The following is a 21,669-nucleotide window of genomic DNA, read 5'->3' on the forward strand; positions in this document are numbered from 1 at the left end:
TTAATGTAAAAATGTTGTTTTTTGACGTTGAATGTTGCAATATTTTGGACTTATAATGGGGTATGATCCCACACAGTCGGACGATTCTATTTATAAACGATGCTACTAAGAACTGACGAATCAAATTAATTCACGTTCTGCTACCAACCAATCAGAAACCAGGATTGCTTCATAAATATTAAACCTTTCTGGAGCAATTTCACATGTTCTTTTCCCGGGTTTCGACACGGTAAGAATATTTTGTTCTGTGGAACTGTCTACTACAAACAAGTCACCTCCTAGGACTTGTGTGTAACAGCGAACCATCTGAAACTGTTCTGAAACTCAAAATGGCTTACACTTCTAGAGGTTATGCGCCCAGCATGCGTCTTTATTTCGATGGATCCGAATCAAAATTCGAATTGTGGCAAGTTAAATTTCTAGGATATCTACGAATCCAAAAGCTACACAAAGTACTACAAACACAACCTGAAAACAGAAACGACCCCGACTTCATTGAAAAGAACGCAACTGTCTTTGCGGAATTAATACAGTGTTTAGATGACCGAAGTCTATCACTGGTAATGAGAGAAGCCCTAGACGACGGCTGCAAAGCATTAAACACATTAAGAGAGCATTATTTATCAAAAGGAAAACCCAAAATTATTTCTTTATACACTGAACTGACCTCTCTAAAACGAATGGAAGCCGAAACTATTACTGATTATAAGAGCCGAGACAACTGCAAATTCTTTAAAAATGTCTGGTGAAGTTATACGTGACAGTCTGTTAATTTCCATGGTCCTTAAGGGATTACCGAGTGATTTCAAGCCATTTACCACCGTGATAACCCAGAAAGAAAAACTCATGACTTTTAGCCAATTCAAGGTAGCACTCAGAAGTTACGAAGAAACTGAAAAAATGATCACAGAAAAAACGAATCCACAAATATCATGAAATTTAAAAATACACACATAAAAACACCAAAATCGAATTATACCCATGCCAGGAATAAAAAACGCAACTTTGCCAAAAGCAGGTTTTTTCTGACGACCTAATCACAAGAGTTTCCAATGTAGATACAGGACTCAAAATGGCGACTACATTAAAAATGTAGAGAGCTCTGTTAGCGAACATACATTTTTATTTTCGTGTACATTTGATGCTTCAACAAACAATAATAATTTTCTTGTCGATTGTGGGGCCACGGCACATGTGATTACAAAGGAATCTAATTTTATCAATTTTGATCTCAACTTTAAGCCACAAAATCATTTTGTAGAACTAGCTGACGGGAGTCGAGTCAATGATATCGTTTTGAAAAGAGGCAATGCGAAAATCTCGCTAAAGAACAATAAAGGTGAACTGTGTTTCTGTATTCTAGAAAACGTTCTTCTAATCCCAAAATTTAAACAAAATATATTTTCTGTACAAGCTGCCACAAAACAAGGTGCAAATATAAACTTTACCCCCAATAAATCAAAACTGGTACACCCGAATGGAACTGTATTCGACATTAAAGAAAATGGAAAACTATATTATTTAAATAGCGTAGTCCCATCAAAAACCGCCTGCCATGATCTACAGACATGGCATAAAATTCTTGGACACTGCAATATTCCTGATATCAAAAAGTTGCCGACTGTAGTTGATGGAATGCAAATGCAAACATCAAAAACCTTTAACTTCAACGTCTGTACGCAAGGGAAAATGACAAACTATCAAAACAAGATACCAGACAAAAAGGCCCAAAAAATCCTATCAATGGTGCATTGTGACTTGAACGGTCCCATAGAACCGATGGCCAGAGAACATTATAGATATGTGTTGAATTTCGTAGATGACCATTCAGGTTTAATAATGGTTTACTTTTTAAAGAACAAATCTGATACCCTGCTAGCAACTAAGAAATATCTAGCCGACATGGCCCCCTACTGTGAAATCAAGTGTATTCGCTCTGACACCGGTACGGAATTCACCAATAAAGACTTTGAACTTTTACTAATTAACCATCATATCAGGCATGAAACATCAGCTCCTAGATCGCCACACCAAAACGGGACTGCTGAACGTGCGCGGCGGACACTATTTGAAATGGCAAGATGCCTACTCATTGAATCAAAACTCCCTAAAAACCTCTGGACGTATGCACTTATGGCGGCAGCCTATATACGCAACAGGTGCAACAAAACACTATCTAAAACTCCATATGAATCTTTCTGCGGTAAAAAAACAAATTTAAGCAGAATGCATATATTTGGTTCAGCTTGCTTCGTATATATAGAGAAAAAGAGTAAATTGAATATTAAAGCCGACAGAGGTATATTTCTTGGATACGATAAAAACAGTCCAGCCAATTTAATATTTTTTCCCGAAAAAAAAATAAAATAAAAAGAATCCGGTGTGTAAAATTCACAGACACGTTTAATTGTAAAGACGAAAACCCGTCATATGAAGAGGATGGAATGATATTACCTCAAATAATTAGAACAAACGAAAACAATAAAAATGACGGAGACGAGAATGTCGATGATAATGATGATGATGATGATGATAAAGTCGAAAGATATCCCAAAAGAAATAGAAGACGACCCGATTTTTTTGTGGTCGACAATATAAAAGATTATCAAATCGACTATTGCTATTCAATGGAAAATGCGCCAAAAAGCTTCAACGAAGCAATTAATTCAGAACATTGTGATGAATGGAAAATTGCCATGAAAAAAGAAATAGATGCCTTAACCGAAAATTATACCTATACGGTAGTGCCTCTCCCAAGAAATAAACATGTTATTTCTACCAGATGGGTCTTTACAAAAAAGAGTGCAGCATCAGGCGTAGAACAGTACAAAGCAAGATTTGTTGCTCAGATTTACGGTAAAGAATACTTTTCTACGTTTTCACCGACCACAAACCTAACGACAATTAGAATTTTACTGCAAGTCGCATCACAATATGACCTAAACATCCATCAAATGGACGTAAAAAATGCTTATTTGAATGCCCCAATAGACTGTGAAATTTATATTACCCCTCCAGAGGGATTTATAATGAAAAATAAAAATAGCTTGTGGCGACTTAACAAGTCATTATATAGTCTAACGCAGAGTGCTCAGTGTTGGAACACAGTATTTCATGATTATATCATTAAACAACAATTTAGACAATGCGCCGTAGACCCCTGTTTATATACCCAACACAAAGATGATAAACTACTGATTTTGGTTTTGTGGGTTGATGATATTTTAATTGCATCAAATTGTGACATAATGTTAACTGATGTTAAGAACAAATTAAGTAAAAGATTCAAAATGACCGATCTTGGCAAAATATCCTGGTTTCTGGGGATAGAATTTACTCAAAGCGAAGGACTTGTTACGATGAATCAATCGAGATACATCAACAAAATACTATTAAAATTTGGAATGGGAGAGTGCAAGAAACGCTCTACACCGGTCGAAAATGATATTAATAAAAATATACATACAGAAATAATAAATGACACACAATATCGCAAAATTATAGGTAGTCTTATATATTTAATGACTGCAACCAGGCCCGACATATGCTATACAGTAACAAAACTGTCACAAAAATTATCACGACCGACAATGAAGGATTTAAACAGAGCTAAACAAGTCCTACGTTATTTAAAAGGAAATACTAACAGAAGTTAGTATTTGGAAAATCAAGAAATCCCCTAAAATTAGAAGGTTTTTCGGATTCAGACTGGGCAAACGATGAAGATCACAAGAGTGTATCTGGATATTGTTTCAGACTCTCAGAAAATGGGCCTATTATTTCATGGAAATCTAAAAAGCAACAGATTGTATCTCTCTCTACGTGTGAAGCAGAATTTATCGCGATCACACACACGACCCAGGAAGCACTCTACCTTAAAAATATCCTGAAGACTATTTTAGAGCCAGAATTAATTACAAGCCCCGTAGTAATTAATTGTGATAATCAAGCCAGTATAGTCTTAGCACAGAACACGATAATCAACCAAAGATCTAAGCATATAGATATAAAATACCATTTCATAAAAAATGAGATAAAAAAGGAATCCATTATTTTGAATTGCATATCATCAGAACAAAATATCGCTGATGTATTTACGAAACCCGCAACAAAGATAAAGCTACAACGTTTTTTCTCAAAACTTGTTGGGGAATTCGACTGAATAATTTTTTTTCTTTCACTGCCCTGTATGTATATAGATTTCTATATATTAAAAATACAGACCAGCGAAGTTCCACTTATGAGAAGGCTCTTACTTTTTTGCATGAATATCAGTGGAAAACCCTAGGGGTAATGCTCAGACTATATAGATTTCTATACATCAAAAAAAAAAAAAAAAAAAATAGTCCTGGACAAGACGTTAAACTGTATCCATTTTATTTGTATTAACACTTTAACCTACTAATGTGCAACTAATACTTTTGCTTAAAAAAAAACAAAAAACTCTTTGTAATTTTCCTTTTTGACATTTAAACACAATTAAAAATGGCGTCTTTTTAAATGCTAAAATTCTAAGATCCGAATGATTTCTAATTTTTGTTATGTCTAAGTGAATATAAAAATATATATTTATTTTTGAGCAGAACAAACACAAGGGACTTCCCCATTATAAAAAATAGGGAGGATGTTGCAACATTTTGGACTTATAATAGGGTATGATCCCACACAGTCGGACGATTCTATTTATAAACGATGCTGCTAAGAACTGACGAATCAAATTAATTCATGTTCTGCTACCAACCAATCAGAAACCAGAATTGCTTCATAAATATTGAACCTTTTCTGGAGCAATTTCACATGTTCTTTCCCGGGTTTCAACACGGTAAGAATATTTTGTTCTGTGGAACTGTCTACTACAAACAAGTCACCTCCCAGGACTTGTGTGTAACAGCGAACCATCTGAAACTGTTCTGAAACTCAAAATGGCTTGCACTTCTATATATAAAAAAAAAACATATCATTTTTCCACTAACCTAATACCATATGCAAAAATGAAAAAAATGATAAAGTAAAAATTATTAAAAAAATAGCTTTTGAAGTAAATTGCAAGTTTCACTTAAATAATAAATATCTTCCTTTGATAGCAGGGGAGATAACTGCATGAAGGGAGATAACTGCATGAAGGGAGATAACTGCATAAAGCTTTTTAAACTCGCATTATTGCAAACAATTTTCTTTTAATTTAAAAGAAATATCAAGTGTATAGGAGTTGAGAGTTGAGTCAGTCGGGTTGAAATCAATTCCAGCAAAAGGAGTCAAATTATTTTCGGTTGTTTTCTTATTTCTAAAGTGAGAAGTTGGGAGTTGGCATTTTCAGAAGAGTGAGGGTTTCGAGAGTCAGATTTTTTCAACAAACTCTTGATATTAAATAAAAATTCTTGCAGACTTACAGAAATAATTCCATCCTCTGCTGGTTTTGTTGTTGAACTTCTCTTGCTTGTTCTCGTTCCATGTCCATAAAAACTTTCCGTGATAAACTACGCTGTAGAGTTTGCTGTTTCTTTGTTTCCTGCAATGCTGACTTGTCGGCAAGAGGCATTGTCGGCACATGAGGATTTTTTGAATGGTAAAAACATGTGCTATCTACAAATAAAATGTTTTATAAAATAATGACAATCAATTGGTGTTAGAAGCAAGTTTTGCAGGAGGAAAGGAAGGCAGCAGAGTTTACAGAAATCATATTTACACCCTTTTGTAACGTACAACAATAATCATATTGATCCACTGAAGTTAAGCAACATATGAACTAGTCAATATTTAAATGAGATGACCGTTTTGGAATACCAGGTGGTATATATAAAACCAGATCCTAGTGGCCTTGTAAGTGCACTACCAATGTGCAACAATAACAAACAGTCCCTGACTGTTTGTGATCTGTGATGACTAGACACTTACCAGTGATGACAGATCCATTTCAGATTGCAACATAATGGTTTTTATGTTTGTTAAATGGTCTTCATACCCATCCGTTGTCAAAACATTAAAAAAGTAATGCTATCTGTTAAAGAAGATACATTTCTCGATAGGTAACAACTGTTGCCAAGAAAAAAATTCCCATGATTTGACGTAAAGCAGTTAAATATGTAGGTTGATGAGATGAGCAAATGTTAAAAAGTTACTTTTGTACGCTGCTCGCTTTCATTCTTCACTCATTCAACTCATTCTTTTATCTTCTTTCCTTTATTTTAGTGACCGCTTGTCGTGATTGCGTGCATATAAGAAAAATCAATTGATTTTAGTGCATTCCATTTCTACTCAGCACAGAATGAGGAAAAATTGACACAAAAAAAAAAAGACAATAGTAAATTGAATGGAGAAGGAAAGAGAGCAACTTATAATATTGTTCATGTTCGTTCACATTACCTACTACAAATCTTGGTTCAATTCTTTTGTTTTCCTTTACTAGATCACTGGACACAAAAGTTTTTTCTGCTTCTATAAGAAATATTTAGAAGCAGATTTATTGATGGAAGACTAGAATCAATAAAAGTTGAAAATATTTCCGAATTGCTGTTTAATTTTGGATGCAGAAAAGTTTATTTTTTTGTTTGTCTTGTCAAATTTGTTAGTCTTTGAAGGCAAGTCAAAGTTTTGGCAATAATTTCATTCATGCTAGTTTGTGGCATGTACATCCTATGTGATCAAAGCAATAAAGGCCAGGGAAAATACTGTGGTTCGTAATATCATGGTGATTGGGTTAGTTAGAGTTATGCACTACTCCATGCATGTATGATGTAAAAAAAGCCCTACAATTTTGAATTTGAAAATGAATGATTTACAAGTTTGTACTCAGCCATATTGCCACAGATATGACCAAAAACATGATCAAAGTCATACAATTTCAATCTGGCAAAACACTTTGAAAGTATCAGACAAGCATGGCAGCATGCTTGACTCACCCAAGTATATAATTAACATTTAATTATATGCTGAAATTGATAATATAATGCTTAAAAAAAAATTACTTAAAAGGGAGAAAGAAAGTGCGTGTAGAATCTTGACAAAGTCCAAAAATGTTTATGTTTTTTTTGTTTTTGTTTTTTGAACTTTTTATATTTTTGTATTTTTTTTTAAAAGTTTTTTTTAGCTTTTTGTATTTTTTTTCTATTGGATGCTAGATATTCACTCATTATTTTAGAGATTCTAACAGATATTTTGAGAATTCTAAGTCTCTCCATAAGTGCAATTGTTTGGATCTCTCTTGCACTTGGTTCACTGAGTAAATTTGCCAGTTTTTGAAATTCTTTTTCATGGGTCCAGTAGCTTCTATTATTATTGGAATGATGGAAATATTTCCAAGATTCTAGTTTATTTCCATGTCATGCATATAATCCTTGGTATTTCATTATCCCTCTCAGCTCTTTTAAGCCAACATCATTATGAATTTGACTTCGACTAGGGTTGCTACTCTCTCCTTATATTATATCACGATGTTAGGTTCAACAGCTTTTTTTTCTAAATATATAGCTGTAGGAATTCTATGTATATATTATATATATTCTATATAATCATAGTGGATGGTGTACGACTTATTTCCAACCGTTCTTTCTGGTACAGATTTCAAAATTTGCTGCCAGACTGAATATTCAATTTTTTACAGATGGTCCGGTAGAGATATTTACACACCATTCGTTATGTTGCAGTGTGTAATACTCCTAACCCCTCAGCAGAACAACTGGATCTTAAGTGCCTCACACACTCTACTTCTGTGTGGCAGAACATGCATTTGTCATCATTACTGAGACAACTCATTTTAAGCATTATTCATGAAGCTTTGATCTTGGGTAGCCATTGTCATCCTCTCCGGATCATAGTGGAATGATCCTCGTTTGAGTCAATCTACACAGTCCTCCTTATTTATATATATTCCTGAAATAGTTCTCCCAGAAAATATTTGGCATGTTATTTCTACTTTTGAAAGTTTTGGTGTATTTCTGATCTATTACTATGGCATGTTTGTTTGGTATTTCTATTTTCTCTGTGTCTTGTCCAAAATGTTTGGCCAGTTTTATGATGGAGGTTGTTTTACTGGTTCTTCTACTTGCTTTATATTGTTTTACCATCATCAGTTTTCGGTTCTGGGAGTTCATCAAGTATTAGCGTGTATTAGCGTGATTATCATCTCTGCATCCATGCTATCATAAAAACGATATAAGACAACTCAGTTATGTTCAAGATGTGTGCACATAATACTGTTAATGTAGACCCCAAATACTGCTAGCGATTGTTATCCAGTCATGTTGAATCATAATACTCCTCTTTGTCCAACACTGAGTCACTGATTCTCAAACTCTCTCACTGATTCTCCTCTTCTCTTCAATATATCTACTTTCAACTGCATGTTAAATCTTTCTCTCAATCACTTTCAGGAACTGGTTAATCCAGTTTTCTTCTTGACTTATCACTATTCGACCACCCAGAACCTAACACTTGTCAAAGCATCACTCTATCTGGGGAATTTAATAGATTCTTAAAACAGCTTTAGAATTGATGATCTCCCAGTCACCATCTACTTATCTCACTTCCTCATCATTTCTCGGTTGTCTTGGCCATGTTGTGGGGGTCAGTCAATAGCATCATAAGTGGTCATAATGTGTGAAAGAGATGTGTTTATGTGTAAATAGGATGTGTGCGTGTGTGTGTGTGTGTGTGTGTGTGCACACAGAGTGCTGGTGAAAATAAGAGGGAAAGACAAAAACATACCAGGAGTTTTGTACAGTTTTCGTTTGTCTTCCATTCCACCAGTGATTTGGTAACTTTTATTTTTGGACTAAAAGAAAAACAAATACAACAGCTGAGCCAAATCAGATGTAAAATATTCATAACATCACTTTTTAGCCATATTTTTTCTGATGGTTCACTCAGAGAATTCAATTTCGTTTTTAATTATTTTAAACTTTATGTAGTAGATAATAACACTGTAGAGAAAAAATGTATTCATTCAACTATTTCAGTAATACAGCTGTAACAATAAAAAAATAAGATTTGATTAGAAGAAAATTTAATAAAGCCGATATAAAATTATTGAGTTATGAGAATAGGGAGAGTCTTGAGTGCCATACTTTTTTACATCTCTAAAACTGCTAGTCAAAGACATTGCTAAAGAAAAACTAGAATGAGACTTTAGAGAGTTTATATCTCCTCCACTAAGAGTAAACAGTAAAAGACAATTACTAAATTAAATAAATTAAATGAATCAAAACATGTGGTCCGTTTGCTAATATTTGAAGGATGTAACTTTTGGTCGGGTAAAAACTAATGATTGGAATTTTAGATATTTATGAAAAATAGCCATTTAAAAATTTTTTTTTAACATTTTGAATGGGGTTTTTCCTAATGATTCATGTCATTTTATGATTCTTGTAAACAAATAATGATCAGAAATGTTGGTAAGTTTTGAGAAAAAATAATGAACAAAATCTGTATCATATTTCCGTTATTCTGTTCTACTTTTACTTGGAAACTACTGAGTCAATCCAACTGAAATTTTGTATGAACATTTGTTATGATAAGGTGCAACAAACTAAGTATGATGGTATACATTCAATACACAGTTAAGGATAAATAGGCAATAATAGGTATTACTCACATCAATACCACATTTACTCTGGAGGTTTTTTTTTGGAAGTGACTGGGCCCACTGGAATTTTGTATAGACCTTAGAAGTGAAATGAAGTATTTTGTCATTCGATGCATGATGTTAAGGATTAACAGGGATTAATATTTAATGTAAAAATGAGTACAAATTTAACCATATTCAACTATTAATTTGACATAAAACACTCATTTACAGTCAGTGGGCTATCACTTTTGCTCGTTTTGAATGAGCAAAATTGTCTAGCTTATATAATTGCAATGAATTGGAAGAGGAGGCAATGTATACAAATATTTTCCCATTTTGCTACGACTTGAAACATATAAACAACTATTAATAAGAAAGAAGTTTATGTTTAAAAATTTGTAAAAGAAAAGGCGCAATTTTTGCCAATTAATGGCAGGGCATTCAAATGAACTCATTATCTTAGTCATCTCAGTATTCAATCATTGTTATGACTCTTTTCACATAATTTTGGAATGTTGAATGCAAGTTTTTCAGTGAGGGCTGCTGAAACAGCCAAAATGGACAGCATTTTGGGGACAGCATTCAGGTTTTTATACTTGGCTCATACCAATCTCAGAATGACAAATTCTGAGAATAGTTTTGTATCACTTTTATGTCTCATCACGATTAAAATTAAGAGATGAGAATATTATATCTAGAATATTTATTCCAATTTTGATCAATATCCATTATATGATTTTGATTTTAGAAAATGTTAAAAATTTAAAGATTAAGCTTAAGGGGTCTTAAAAAGAAACCGAAATTAAAGGAATTTTGCTTAACTGGTGAGTATGGATTAAATTCAATACAAATCTGAAATATTTGATTTTTCAAATTAGAGGTGGTGCCTTTATTATGTCCACTAAAAACCCTTTAAACTAATCCAAAAACTTTGGGAAATATTTATTAATTCATGTCTAATACCTAAAATTTCAAAAAAATCAAAAGTATATTAATTTTCATGGAGGACTTCAAACTCATTTTTATTCTATTCACATGAAACTAAAATTAAATGTAGCCAACATTGCCACCTCCTTATGCCTAGCAATTGTAAAACCTGTAATACAAATAAACATATACGCATACCTTATTTTATATAAATAAAGATAATGCAATCAGAATCCCAATAAAAAAAGAATTACTGCAATTATTCTTACCAGTTGATTATCATCGGTGATAATCTTTACAGGTTTGTTGTATGCATCAATGGCAGTGCTTGTGTTTGGAATAAAATGAGGCATTCTCGCTTCCATCGACTGGTGGCAATTAGGGAAACTTTGATGGATGGATGGTAAATCTTGATTCTGAGGCAAGAGCAAATTATTGTCAGGTTGATCGACAGAGACAAAGAAGCTTTGTGAATCAAGAAATGGTGCACTGAGACCTACGCAACTACGGATTACGTTGCGAGCAATCATTATCTGAAGAGGTCAAGAAAGAAAGAACAGAACTTTAAGATTTCCACAAAATAATTTGTGTGCAGTTTACAAAAACAAAAGATTCCATTTGTTTTATAGGTTTCTTAAATCAGCAAATTTTTACTCATAGTGATCTGCTGGTATCTTTGGATGTGACACAAGGTTGGTTTAATATGACAAGCAAAACTTATACAATACTGAGCTTTCCTTGAAAAAACATACCTAAAAAAACATGATTAAACCGAGTGTTGTTCATATGTTAAAATGCTAAATCTGCATTTTTTTATTGTTTTTATTGTTTTTTGTATAAAAAAAATGTTTCATTTTTTATTGTTTTTTGTATAAAAAAATGTTTCATTTTTTTATTGTTTTTTGTATAAAAACATGTTTTATTTTTTTTATTGTTTTTTTTGTATAAAAAAAATGTTTCATTTTTTTATTGTCTTTTGTATAAAAAAAATGTTTCATTTTTTTGTTGCTTTTTGTATAAAAAAATGTTTCATTTTTTATTGTTTTTTGTATAAAAAAAATGTTTCATTTTTTTAGGTGATGGGGGGGGGGTTCTCGCTTTTGTCAATTTTCTTGAAACAAAAAATTTCTGTACTTTCACCAAACTATTTACGGTTTTCATAAAAATCAGTCATTTATTTACAATAGACACAAAAAAACGTTTACTGCCAATTTTCTTTAAATAAACACTTGAAAAAATACTATACTTTCACCTAACAATTTATGTATAAATAAAAAAAATTTGGTTTTCTTGTACTTATGTTACTGCGCTTTTTTTTTAAATAGTATTTTTAAATTAAATTCAAGTTTTACGATATCTTATTTTATTAAATTGTTAGGTGGAACTATGTTACAAAACATCCTCCCCTATGTTAAGAATGGCTTTCTAAATAATTACGTTATTATTTCAACATGGTAACATAAGTACAAAAGTACAAAAAAATTCATCTTTTAGTTTGTTTGTTTTGGAATTTGTGTGCATCTGTTACTTTTCTTGACTTATTCCGGTGACTGCTGGTTGAGCCCAAAACATTAAAGAAAATCCTGAGGATCCAGGTCAAATTCTGCAAGAGTACCAAACTATTTGTTACCATGCAATTTTATGTCTACGTTTTAGCTAGGAGAAAAATGCAATTTCTTTTCTGACACAACACTGCATCTTTTCTGTTCTAGGTCAATGAATGAGGCAATTTTTTTGGTTCATTTAAAAAAAAAACGACCTTGTGTCTAAACATTTCACGTTAGATTTTATTTTTTTAAACTAAATAATAGTACATGAACACATATTAGAATCCCATTCTTAATATCAGAGGGGAAGCTGTTTTTACTATTCTGTACTTTAACCTAACAATTTAATAGAAATTAGTGGTACACAGGCATGCTAGAATTAAATACTTCATTATTTAAAAACCAATTCTTAGCATGGGGAGTACAATTAAAAACATAAAAAATATCATAATTGAAGTTTAATTGAAAATAATATTTTACAAATTGCATGCTAACATCAGATTTGTTGTAATCACTTCAATGGCACTTCAATTCAATTAGATCAGTATGAATAAGGTTGCTATGAATTCAGATTAGGAGCATGTGAGAAAGCAAAAAACCAGGCTAGAATCAGGGAGACAAAAGTTTCATGAAAACATGTAATACCGAGACGTTGAAAAAAAAATTTCACTTCCTATTAAAAAAAAAACTTACATGCCATCAGCTATTATTTGTATCTTCATGAATTTTTTTTTCCTGTTTGGTGCAAGAACGCTTAGATTGCAGAACGTGTTTCTTTTATTAGATGACCAAACTCATCAGTCCAGCAACAAACACAAGTTCATACGTTGAGTATATAGCAATCTTTCTATAGAAAATCATTTTCAGCTTTACACAATTCATTACTAGCAAGAGCCAATCACATGCATGATGCCTCTCAAAACAAATTCCCATTGGTTAAATACAATAGTAGTTACATTCATAAAGAGGACAATTAGCAGGAAGACAACTTTATAACTTCCGTCTAACAAAGATGAATTTAGACACTATGAGTCACATCAGCAAGATCATGCAGCCACAGAAACACATGAGCTAGAACAGGCTCAGTCTACATGCATAAGCACATCAGCCAGACATATCGTTGAACAAAACATGCTATACTTGACGCCATGCATGTACAACTCTCGCATAGAACTGTTCCTCAATCAAATTTCTGGTTGCATGAACGGCATAAATATGATGCTGCACGTAATTATCAGTTACGTTCAGATGTGCAAATAGGTACATTTGAGTAATGGAACAACTTGTAGACAATGTTGTGCAAAAAAATGGATTAGAGAATCACCAGGTATGTGTTGTTCGGGTGACAAAGTTAATCTTCCAGATTTAGGTACACCTCCAGAACCATTAAGGTAACTTATTGATAACATTTGCATAATTCTTTACATCTTTTGAAGAACATTTGTAGTTATAATAACTGCTTTAGTATGACCAACTTCAGCGTTGAACAAATATGTGAAGATGCGTATATGCCAACATTTAAAGTTTGTGGACGGGTTTGTCAGAGAATTGGTTCCTTGCTTCTCTTTGATATTGGAAACCTGCAGTATCTTCAGATCTATTTCATTGGTGATGCTTAACAAAATAATATATATAACTATGTATCCAACACAAAGTTTTATATTCTGCAAAGCATACTTCATAAAGAAAATACATTTATCAAAAATTTTAAGATAGCTATGGAGCATGCTGCATGTGATGACTTTAAAGTGGTTATATATGCTGGCAAAACTCCCAGACATGAACATGAATGCCGATATAATGTCCCTGAAGTTGCTACTGTAATAGTAGGTCAGGAGTTTCATCATCGGGACATTATTTTGCATCTCAGAAACAATCAACTTCAATGTATCGATTGAAACAAATTGGGCATATGATGCTTTACAGTACCCAATCATTCATTGGGCAGGTCAAGAAGGGTGTCATTTCTCGGTGTGGCAAACAAATACTTACAACAAAGAGTTAGTAGTAGGAACAAAAATTTCATGTAACAATTTCTATACATATACAATAATGGTCTAGGATGGGAGTTTCAACATGATCATTAAATCTATTCCAACAATATATAGTTGACATGTATGCCAAAATAGAGCATGAGAGGCTTATTTACATTAAAACTCATCAAAGGAAGCTAAGAGTTTGTGATTCCATTCACTTGATTATTGATGGCAACACTGAAAATGTGGATCAACTGACTATCCTACCAGCAACATTTACTAGGGGACCTCAGTATATGCATGAACGCACACAAGATGCAATGGTCTACGTGAGAAAACATGGAACTGTAGATTTATTTATAACTTCTACCTGCAATCCGAAATGGCCTGAGATTGTGAAATAACTCCTTCCAAATCAACAACTACACGATCGCCATGATCTTATAGCAAGAGTTTTTAATCTAAAGCTAGGTAACCTTATATGCCTACTTACAAAAGGAAACATTTTTGAAGTGGAAGTAGCATACATGTACACCATTGAGTGGCAGAAAAGAGGATTGCCACATGCTCATTGTCTGGTTTGGCTTGAACAAAAGTTGAGATCCTCTGACAGACTCGGTTATCAGTGCAGAAACTTTTGATCCAGTAACAGATCCAGTTTTACATATCATTAGACACCACATGTGGAAATTTAAACCCACCTGCACCATGTCACAGAGAAGGCTAATGCTCTAAGAGATATCCCAGACAGTTTCTGAATGAAACTCAGGCAGATAAAAATGGTTACCCACTATATTGACGATTATCTATGGTAGCTGAGGGATTTGAAACAACAGTTACCCTCTCTGACAACATATAATTTTTTTGTAGATCACCAATGGGTTGAACCATATAATAAACTCCTTTGTAAGACTTTTAATGCATATATCGATGTTGAATGTTGTAACAGTGTGAAATCAAATACATTTGTGAATATGTGAATAAAGGCAATGATTCAGTTGTCTTCACAACTGAAAATAATGTTCATGATGAAGTTAAGAGATATGGAACTGGTCGTTACATTTCTACTAATGAAGTCATTTGGAGAATACTTAACTTCCCATACATGTACATCATCCTCCAGTTATTCACCTGTTAGTCCATCTAGAAAATGGACAGCAAATATATTTTACTGAAAGAAATGCAGTGGATAGAGTTGCAAATCCACCCGCAACAACTTTTTTCAATTTATGTGCAACAAACTTCTTTATGTTGAAGTTCCTGCTTATTATACATCGGACACTAAAAATAAGATCTTCAAGCGAGGATCACAGGGTAAGGCAGCTCCAGGCTATCCATGAGTGTGGTGTATTATCATAGAATGAAAGACAGAGCAAAACCTCTTTACTAGGCTTTACCGAACTAATTCCACAGCCAATAATAAACATAAGAGCAAATAGTAAAGAGCAGGTAGCAGCAGTAAACGCAAGAACTGTTAGTAACGAAATGTTGAAGAAGATACAAACGATTTTCAGTTTGAAAAGCCGTGTAGGGCCGATCTTCGGGACAAATTTCAATTTGGTAGTAAGCCTTAGACAAATCAATCGTGCTAAAAATATGATACTGGGCAATTTGGTTTACGAGATCCTCAATCCGAGGCAAAGGGTACGCATCAAGTAGGGTGAAACGGTTAATAGTTTGAGAAAAATCAACCACCAGTCGTTTCTTTTTATTAGGCGACGAAGTTACGACAATTTGAGCACGCCATGGTGAATAGCTGGTTTCAATGACGTCGTTCTTAAGCAGTTGAAGAATTTCCTTTTCAATAAACCGAGCATCCTCCGCACGGTAGTTTCGGGAATTTGTAGCAATGGGTCTGCAATCGGGGGTCAGGTTTTGGAACAATTTTACAGGGGCACATCTGATCTTGGTTAGCGCGCAGATTTTTAAGGCATCCTGAGATCCATCAAAAGATATAGTAGTAGTTTCAAAAATGGCACCCCGAGTATAATGTCCATACAGGAGTCAGGAAGCACAGTAAGGTCAATCCCTTTATATTTGCAACCATTGAAGAAAATGTTCTTGATGCAATATTTAGACAGGAAAACGGCGGATGATGCCATAGAAATTACGGAGTTCCGTTTTAAAGTGGGTAGTCTCATTGTTTTGACAATGCGGACACTGATAAAATTATCAGAACTGTCGGTGTCTATAAGGGCAGTTAATCTTTTTCCTTTTAACTCCACAGTTTCGGTGATAGGAGGGCAACTATCACCACCTTTAGCGCGGGCCCTTATGACAGCAGAAGAAGAACGTGAATGTGTCGTTAGAGTAGAATGGCAAACTTTAGAAAAATGCCCGAGTTTACCACAGCTTCCACATACCTTATCGCGGGCAGGGCAAAAGCGGCGGTCATCCTTAAGGTGACGTCGCCCTCCACAGTTGTAGCACTTGCCACGAACAGAAAGGGCAGCAGAGAACTGTACAGAGTCAAACTCCATTCGAGAATCAGTTGAAACAGAATTTTTAGAAATATAAGTGGCCTCCGCGGCAGAATCGGTCAACACATTTTTAGTTCCTGTAGTAGAAGTAACAGCGACTGCTCCAATCTGGGAGGCATACGATTCCGCTCGAAAGTGAGCTTGTTCTAAAGCTCTAGCACATTGAGTAGCTTCTGTGAGAGTTAGAGTGTCTGTTTCAAGGAGCCTAGCACGTATCAATGAGGACCGGAGACCACGAATGAAGGCATCACGGACAGATTCATCCCTGTAAATGGTGGCCATTACGTCTTTAAAGTAACAGTCAGTGGCAAGTTGATTCAAGGCCTGAAGGTATTGGTTGACAGATGTCTAGCGTGAATAATGCTTGAAGACTTGTCGTAAATGCCTTTCAATAACTCCATGGCATGTTCAAAACCAGTGCAACCTTCGATAACGTCAGCAACAGAGGAACCGATGTTTAAATAGAGAACTTCTAGCTTATCAGGGTTTAACGAAGCAATAGTTGATAAGTAGTAATTAAAGTTGCAGAACCATAATTTCCAAAGCTTGTTGGCCTGAGGGTCTGCCGAGGAAACATCAAATTTATCCAGGCAAAATTATCTTCTCCATGAGGAAAATAAAAAATTAGTGTGGTAAATTGTGGTGTTTTATCATAGAACGAAAGACAGAGCAAAACCTCTTTACTAGGCTTTACCGAACTAATTTCACAGCCAATAATAAACATAAGAGCAAATAGTAAAGAGCAGGTAGCAGCAGTAAACGCAAGAACTGTTAGTAACGAAATGTTGAAGAAGAAAAAAACTCAGCCCTTTTAAAAAAGGAAAAGGAACGTGTGCAAAATCACGTGCCATACAAACTTTTACTTTAACGGAAATATAACAATATTGGAATGCTTCTGTTTGAGATTGCTTCTACACCATGTTAAAGGTCCACAGAGCTTTAATGACCTCAAAACTATCAAAGGTCAAGTTATGAATACAGTCACGGATGCCGGTAATGCATATGGACAACTTGATGATAACAACTAGGATGCTACATTACAGCATCCCCATCTTAATCAGTGCACAATTTGAGACATTTGTTTGCCATCATGTTGACTTCATGTGAAGTGTCTTATGCAGCAAATCCTTGTTTGTGTGTATGCTAAAGCATTTAGTGAAGATCTCCTACTTAAGGAATGCAAACAACATCATGTGGTTGACATAACATTTTCAGACAAAATCTTCAATATGGCTCTCGTTCATATTGAAGATATCGTTTATAAGATGAATGGTAAGACACTGACAGATTTGGATTTTACCTCACCTGACCGATCTAATACACATCCATTCGTTACAGCTTGGACATGTGAAATTAGCTATCAACCGCATGAGCAAGCATCAATTGTTCGTGATGGTATCGCACACCTAAATAGTAAGCAAATTCATCTTTTTGTATTGTAGTTAATACGGTAGAAGATAACCAGGGTGACCTCATATTCCTTGATGCACCTGGAGATATAGGAAAGACATTTGTTACTAAGCTAATTCTTGCAGGTTAGATCAAAAGGAAAAATAGCTGTGACTGTGGCGTCATCAGATATTGCAGCCACGCTACTTCTTGCTCACTCGACATGTAAACTGCATTAAGAACAGATTCTGATCGAATTTGCCAAATACAACGAGGATCGGATTAAACTAAAGTTTTAGAAAATTGTTCCTTGATCGTATAGGATGAATGTACAATGGCACATAAGAAAGCATTTGAAGCTCACGATAAAACATTGCGTGATCTAAAGAGATGTGATGTTGTCATGGGTGGCATCACACTTTTGTTATCAGGTGATTTCCGACAAACACTTCCTATTGTTCCATGAGGATCTCCTGCTGATGAGCTCAATGCATGCATTGAACTGTCATATTTGTGCAAGTACATCAAGACTGTAACATTATCTGCAAACATATGTGCCATCTCAATAGTGAAGTAAAGGCTGGTGAGTTTGCCTCTATACTTCTAAAAATTGATGATGGCAAGATTCCAACAATCAAATATGCCAAGATTTCTATTACTCCAGTTACTGGAATAATTGTTTCATCACTTACAGAACTTAGTAGCAAAGTTTACTCAAATATAGCTGCAAAAATTTACCCAAATATGTGCATCCCCAGTGGCTAATTCTAGTTCCGCAAAATGACATGGTACATGTTATCAATCAACAATTGCTTAATGACATTCCAGGGGAGGAACAAACCTTCAGTTCTATAGATTCTACTTTCACCGATGATCATGCTGTACAGACCCTACAGAATTTTTAAATTCATTAGAATTACCTGGTATACCATCACACTAATTAAAACTTAAAGCTAGATGTCCAATTATGTTAATTCAGAAGCTGGATGCTTCACAACTGGAACCAGACAGTGTGTTAAATGCATGCAACGTCATGTGATAGAAGTTGTCATATTAACTGGTGTGGCTAAGGACGAATTGACATTCATTCCCAGAATACCTATTATTCCATCAGATTCCTCAATTCAATTTAAAAGACTTTAGTTTCCAATTAAATTATGTTTTGCAATGACAATAAACAAGTTCCAAAGACAATCCTTGGCCATAGTCGGTCTCTACTTAGTTTCACCTTGCTTCAGTCATGGGGAGTTTTATGTAGGATGTTCACAAGTAGGCTCCCCACAATGTCTATATATATTAGCACCAGAATGTTGTGTGTCCAAGAGCTTTATACTAATAACAAAGTCAATGTTCCATTTTATGAACACAAACTTTTCTCACTTCATGTTCAGATCCACAATTACAGAATATATTCTAAAATAACAAAAACTTTTATTTCTTATAGTATCAAAATATCAACAGATTTATAATTATCTAAACTATTCATTATTGATAATTGTAAAGAAGTTTAATATTTTAACTAAATCCTATTTCAGTGATCTAAACTTTTACTTCTGTATATATTTCTTTACTTAATACAATCACCATTTATCATATCTTCACTTATTTTAGGTGTTTCGGTACAAGAATTCCATCAATTTTGAAGGTTACTTGCTCTAATTAATAAATACCTAAACAACCATTCATTGCGTTTCGCTTTCAATTATTTATTACATAACATTTGTGGTACACATTTCTCTGTTAAAATTTATTACATAGCATTTGTGCTACACATTTCTGATAAAATTTATTACATAACATTTGTTCTAAACATTTCTCTGTTAAAATTTATTACATAACATTTGTGCTAAACATTTCTCTGTTAAAATTTTTTTACAGAACATTTGTGCTAAACATTTCTCTGTAAAAATTTTTTCACATAACATTTGTGCTAAACATTTGTGTTAAAATTTATTACATACCATTTGTGCTAAACATTTCTCAGTTAAAATTTTTTCGCATAACATTTGTGCTAAACATTTCTCTGTTACAATTTTTTCACATCACATTTGTGCTACACATTTCTGTTAAAATTAATTACATAACATTTGTGCTAAACATTTCTCTGTTAAAATTTATTACATAACATTTGTGCTAAACATTTCTCTGTTAAAATTTTTTTACAGAACATTTGTGCTAAACATTTCTCTGTAAAAATTTTTTCACATAACATTTGTGCTAAACATTTGTGTTAAAATTTATTACATACCATTTGTGCTAAACATTTCTCAGTTAAAATTTTTTCGCATAACATTTGTGCTAAACATTTCTCTGTTACAATTTTTTCACATCACATTTGTGCTACACATTTCTGTTAAAATTAATTACATAACATTTGTGCTAAACATTTCTCTGTTAAAATTTTTTCACATAACATTTGTGCTAAACATTTCTCTGTTAAAATTTTTTCACATAACATTTGTGCTAAACATTTCTCTGTTAAAATTTATTACATAATATTTGTTCTGAAAAATTTCTGTTAAAATTTATTATATAACATTCGTGCTACACATTTGTGTTAAAATTTATTACATAACATTTGTGCTAAACATTTCTCTGTAAAAATTTTTTCACATAACATTTGTGCTAAACATTTCTCTGTAAAAATTTTTCATATGACATTTGTGCTAAACATTTCTCTGTTAAAATTTATTACATAACATTTGTGCTAAACATTTCTCTGTGAAAAATTTTTCACATAACATTTGTGCTAAACATTTCTGTTAAAATTTATTACATAACATTTGTGCTAAATATTTCTGTTAAAATTTATTCACATAACATTTGCGCTAAACATTTCTCTGTTAAAATTTATTACATGACATTTGTGCTAAACATTTCTCTGTTAAAATTTTTCACATAACGTTTGTGCTAAACATTTCTCTGTTAAAATTAATTACATAAACTTTGTGCTAAACATTTCTCTGTTAAAATTTATTACATATCATTTGTTCTAAACATTTCTCTGTTAAAATTTTTTCACATAAGATTTGTGCTAAATATTTCTCTGTTAAAATTGTTTCACATAACATTTGTGCTAAACATTTCCCTGTTAAAATTTATTACATAACATTTGTTCCAAAAAATTTCTGTTAAATTTATTACATAACATTTGTGCTAAACATTTCTCTGTTAAAATTTATTACATAACATTTGTGCTAAACATTCCTCTGTTAAAATTTATTACATAACATTTGTGCTAAAAATTTCTCTGTTAAAATTTATTACATAACATTTGTGCTAAAAATTTCTCTGTTAAAATTTATTACATAACATTTGTGCTAAACATTTCTCTGTTAAAATTTATTGCATAACATTTGTGCTAAACATTTCTCTGTTAAAATTTATTACATATCATTTCTTCTAAACATTTCTCTGTTAAAATTTTTTCACATAACATTTGTGCTAAATATTTCTGTTAAAATTTATTACATAACATTTGTGCTAAAAATTTCTCTGTTAAAATTTATTACATAACATTTGTGCTAAACATTTCTCTGTTAAAATTTATTAAATATCATTTGTTCTAAACATTTCTCTGTTAAAATTTTTTCACATAACATTTGTGCTAAATATTTCTCTGTTAAAATTGTTTCACATAACATTTGTGCTAAACATTTCCCTGTTAAAATTTATTACATAACATTTGTTCCAAAAAATTTCTGTTAAATTTATTACAGAATATTTGTGCTAAACATTTCTGTTAAAATTTATTACATAACATTTGTGCTAAACATTTCTCTGTTAAA

The 21,669-nt window shown here is 33.0% G+C and overlaps 1 protein-coding gene across 4 annotated transcripts in view; it reads right to left on the reverse strand.

Moving 5' to 3' along the window:
• The window catches only part of LOC145248967 (uncharacterized), a 133,949-nt gene that overhangs the window by 74,352 nt on the left and 37,928 nt on the right, over nt 1–21,669 (reverse strand). The window contains exons 3-6 of one of the 4 annotated variants that reach the window (XM_080110775.1): nt 10,759–10,905; nt 9,590–9,658; nt 8,704–8,770; nt 5,391–5,583 (exon numbers count right to left, since the gene is read on the reverse strand). In XM_080110775.1, the coding sequence (XP_079966901.1) occupies nt 5,391–5,583; nt 8,704–8,770; nt 9,590–9,658; nt 10,759–10,905 (476 nt within the window). Of the gene's footprint in view, nt 1–5,390; nt 5,584–8,703; nt 8,771–9,589; nt 9,659–10,758; nt 11,023–21,669 lie in introns of all 4 variants that reach the window. The other 3 variants (XM_080110773.1, XM_080110774.1, XM_080110776.1) reach the window with 3 other exon arrangements.

The sequence above is a fragment of the Euprymna scolopes genome, chromosome 27 (assembly GCF_053919585.1).
Source record: "Euprymna scolopes isolate OS-2025 chromosome 27, ASM5391958v1, whole genome shotgun sequence".
Lineage (NCBI taxonomy): Eukaryota > Metazoa > Mollusca > Cephalopoda > Sepiida > Sepiolidae > Euprymna > Euprymna scolopes.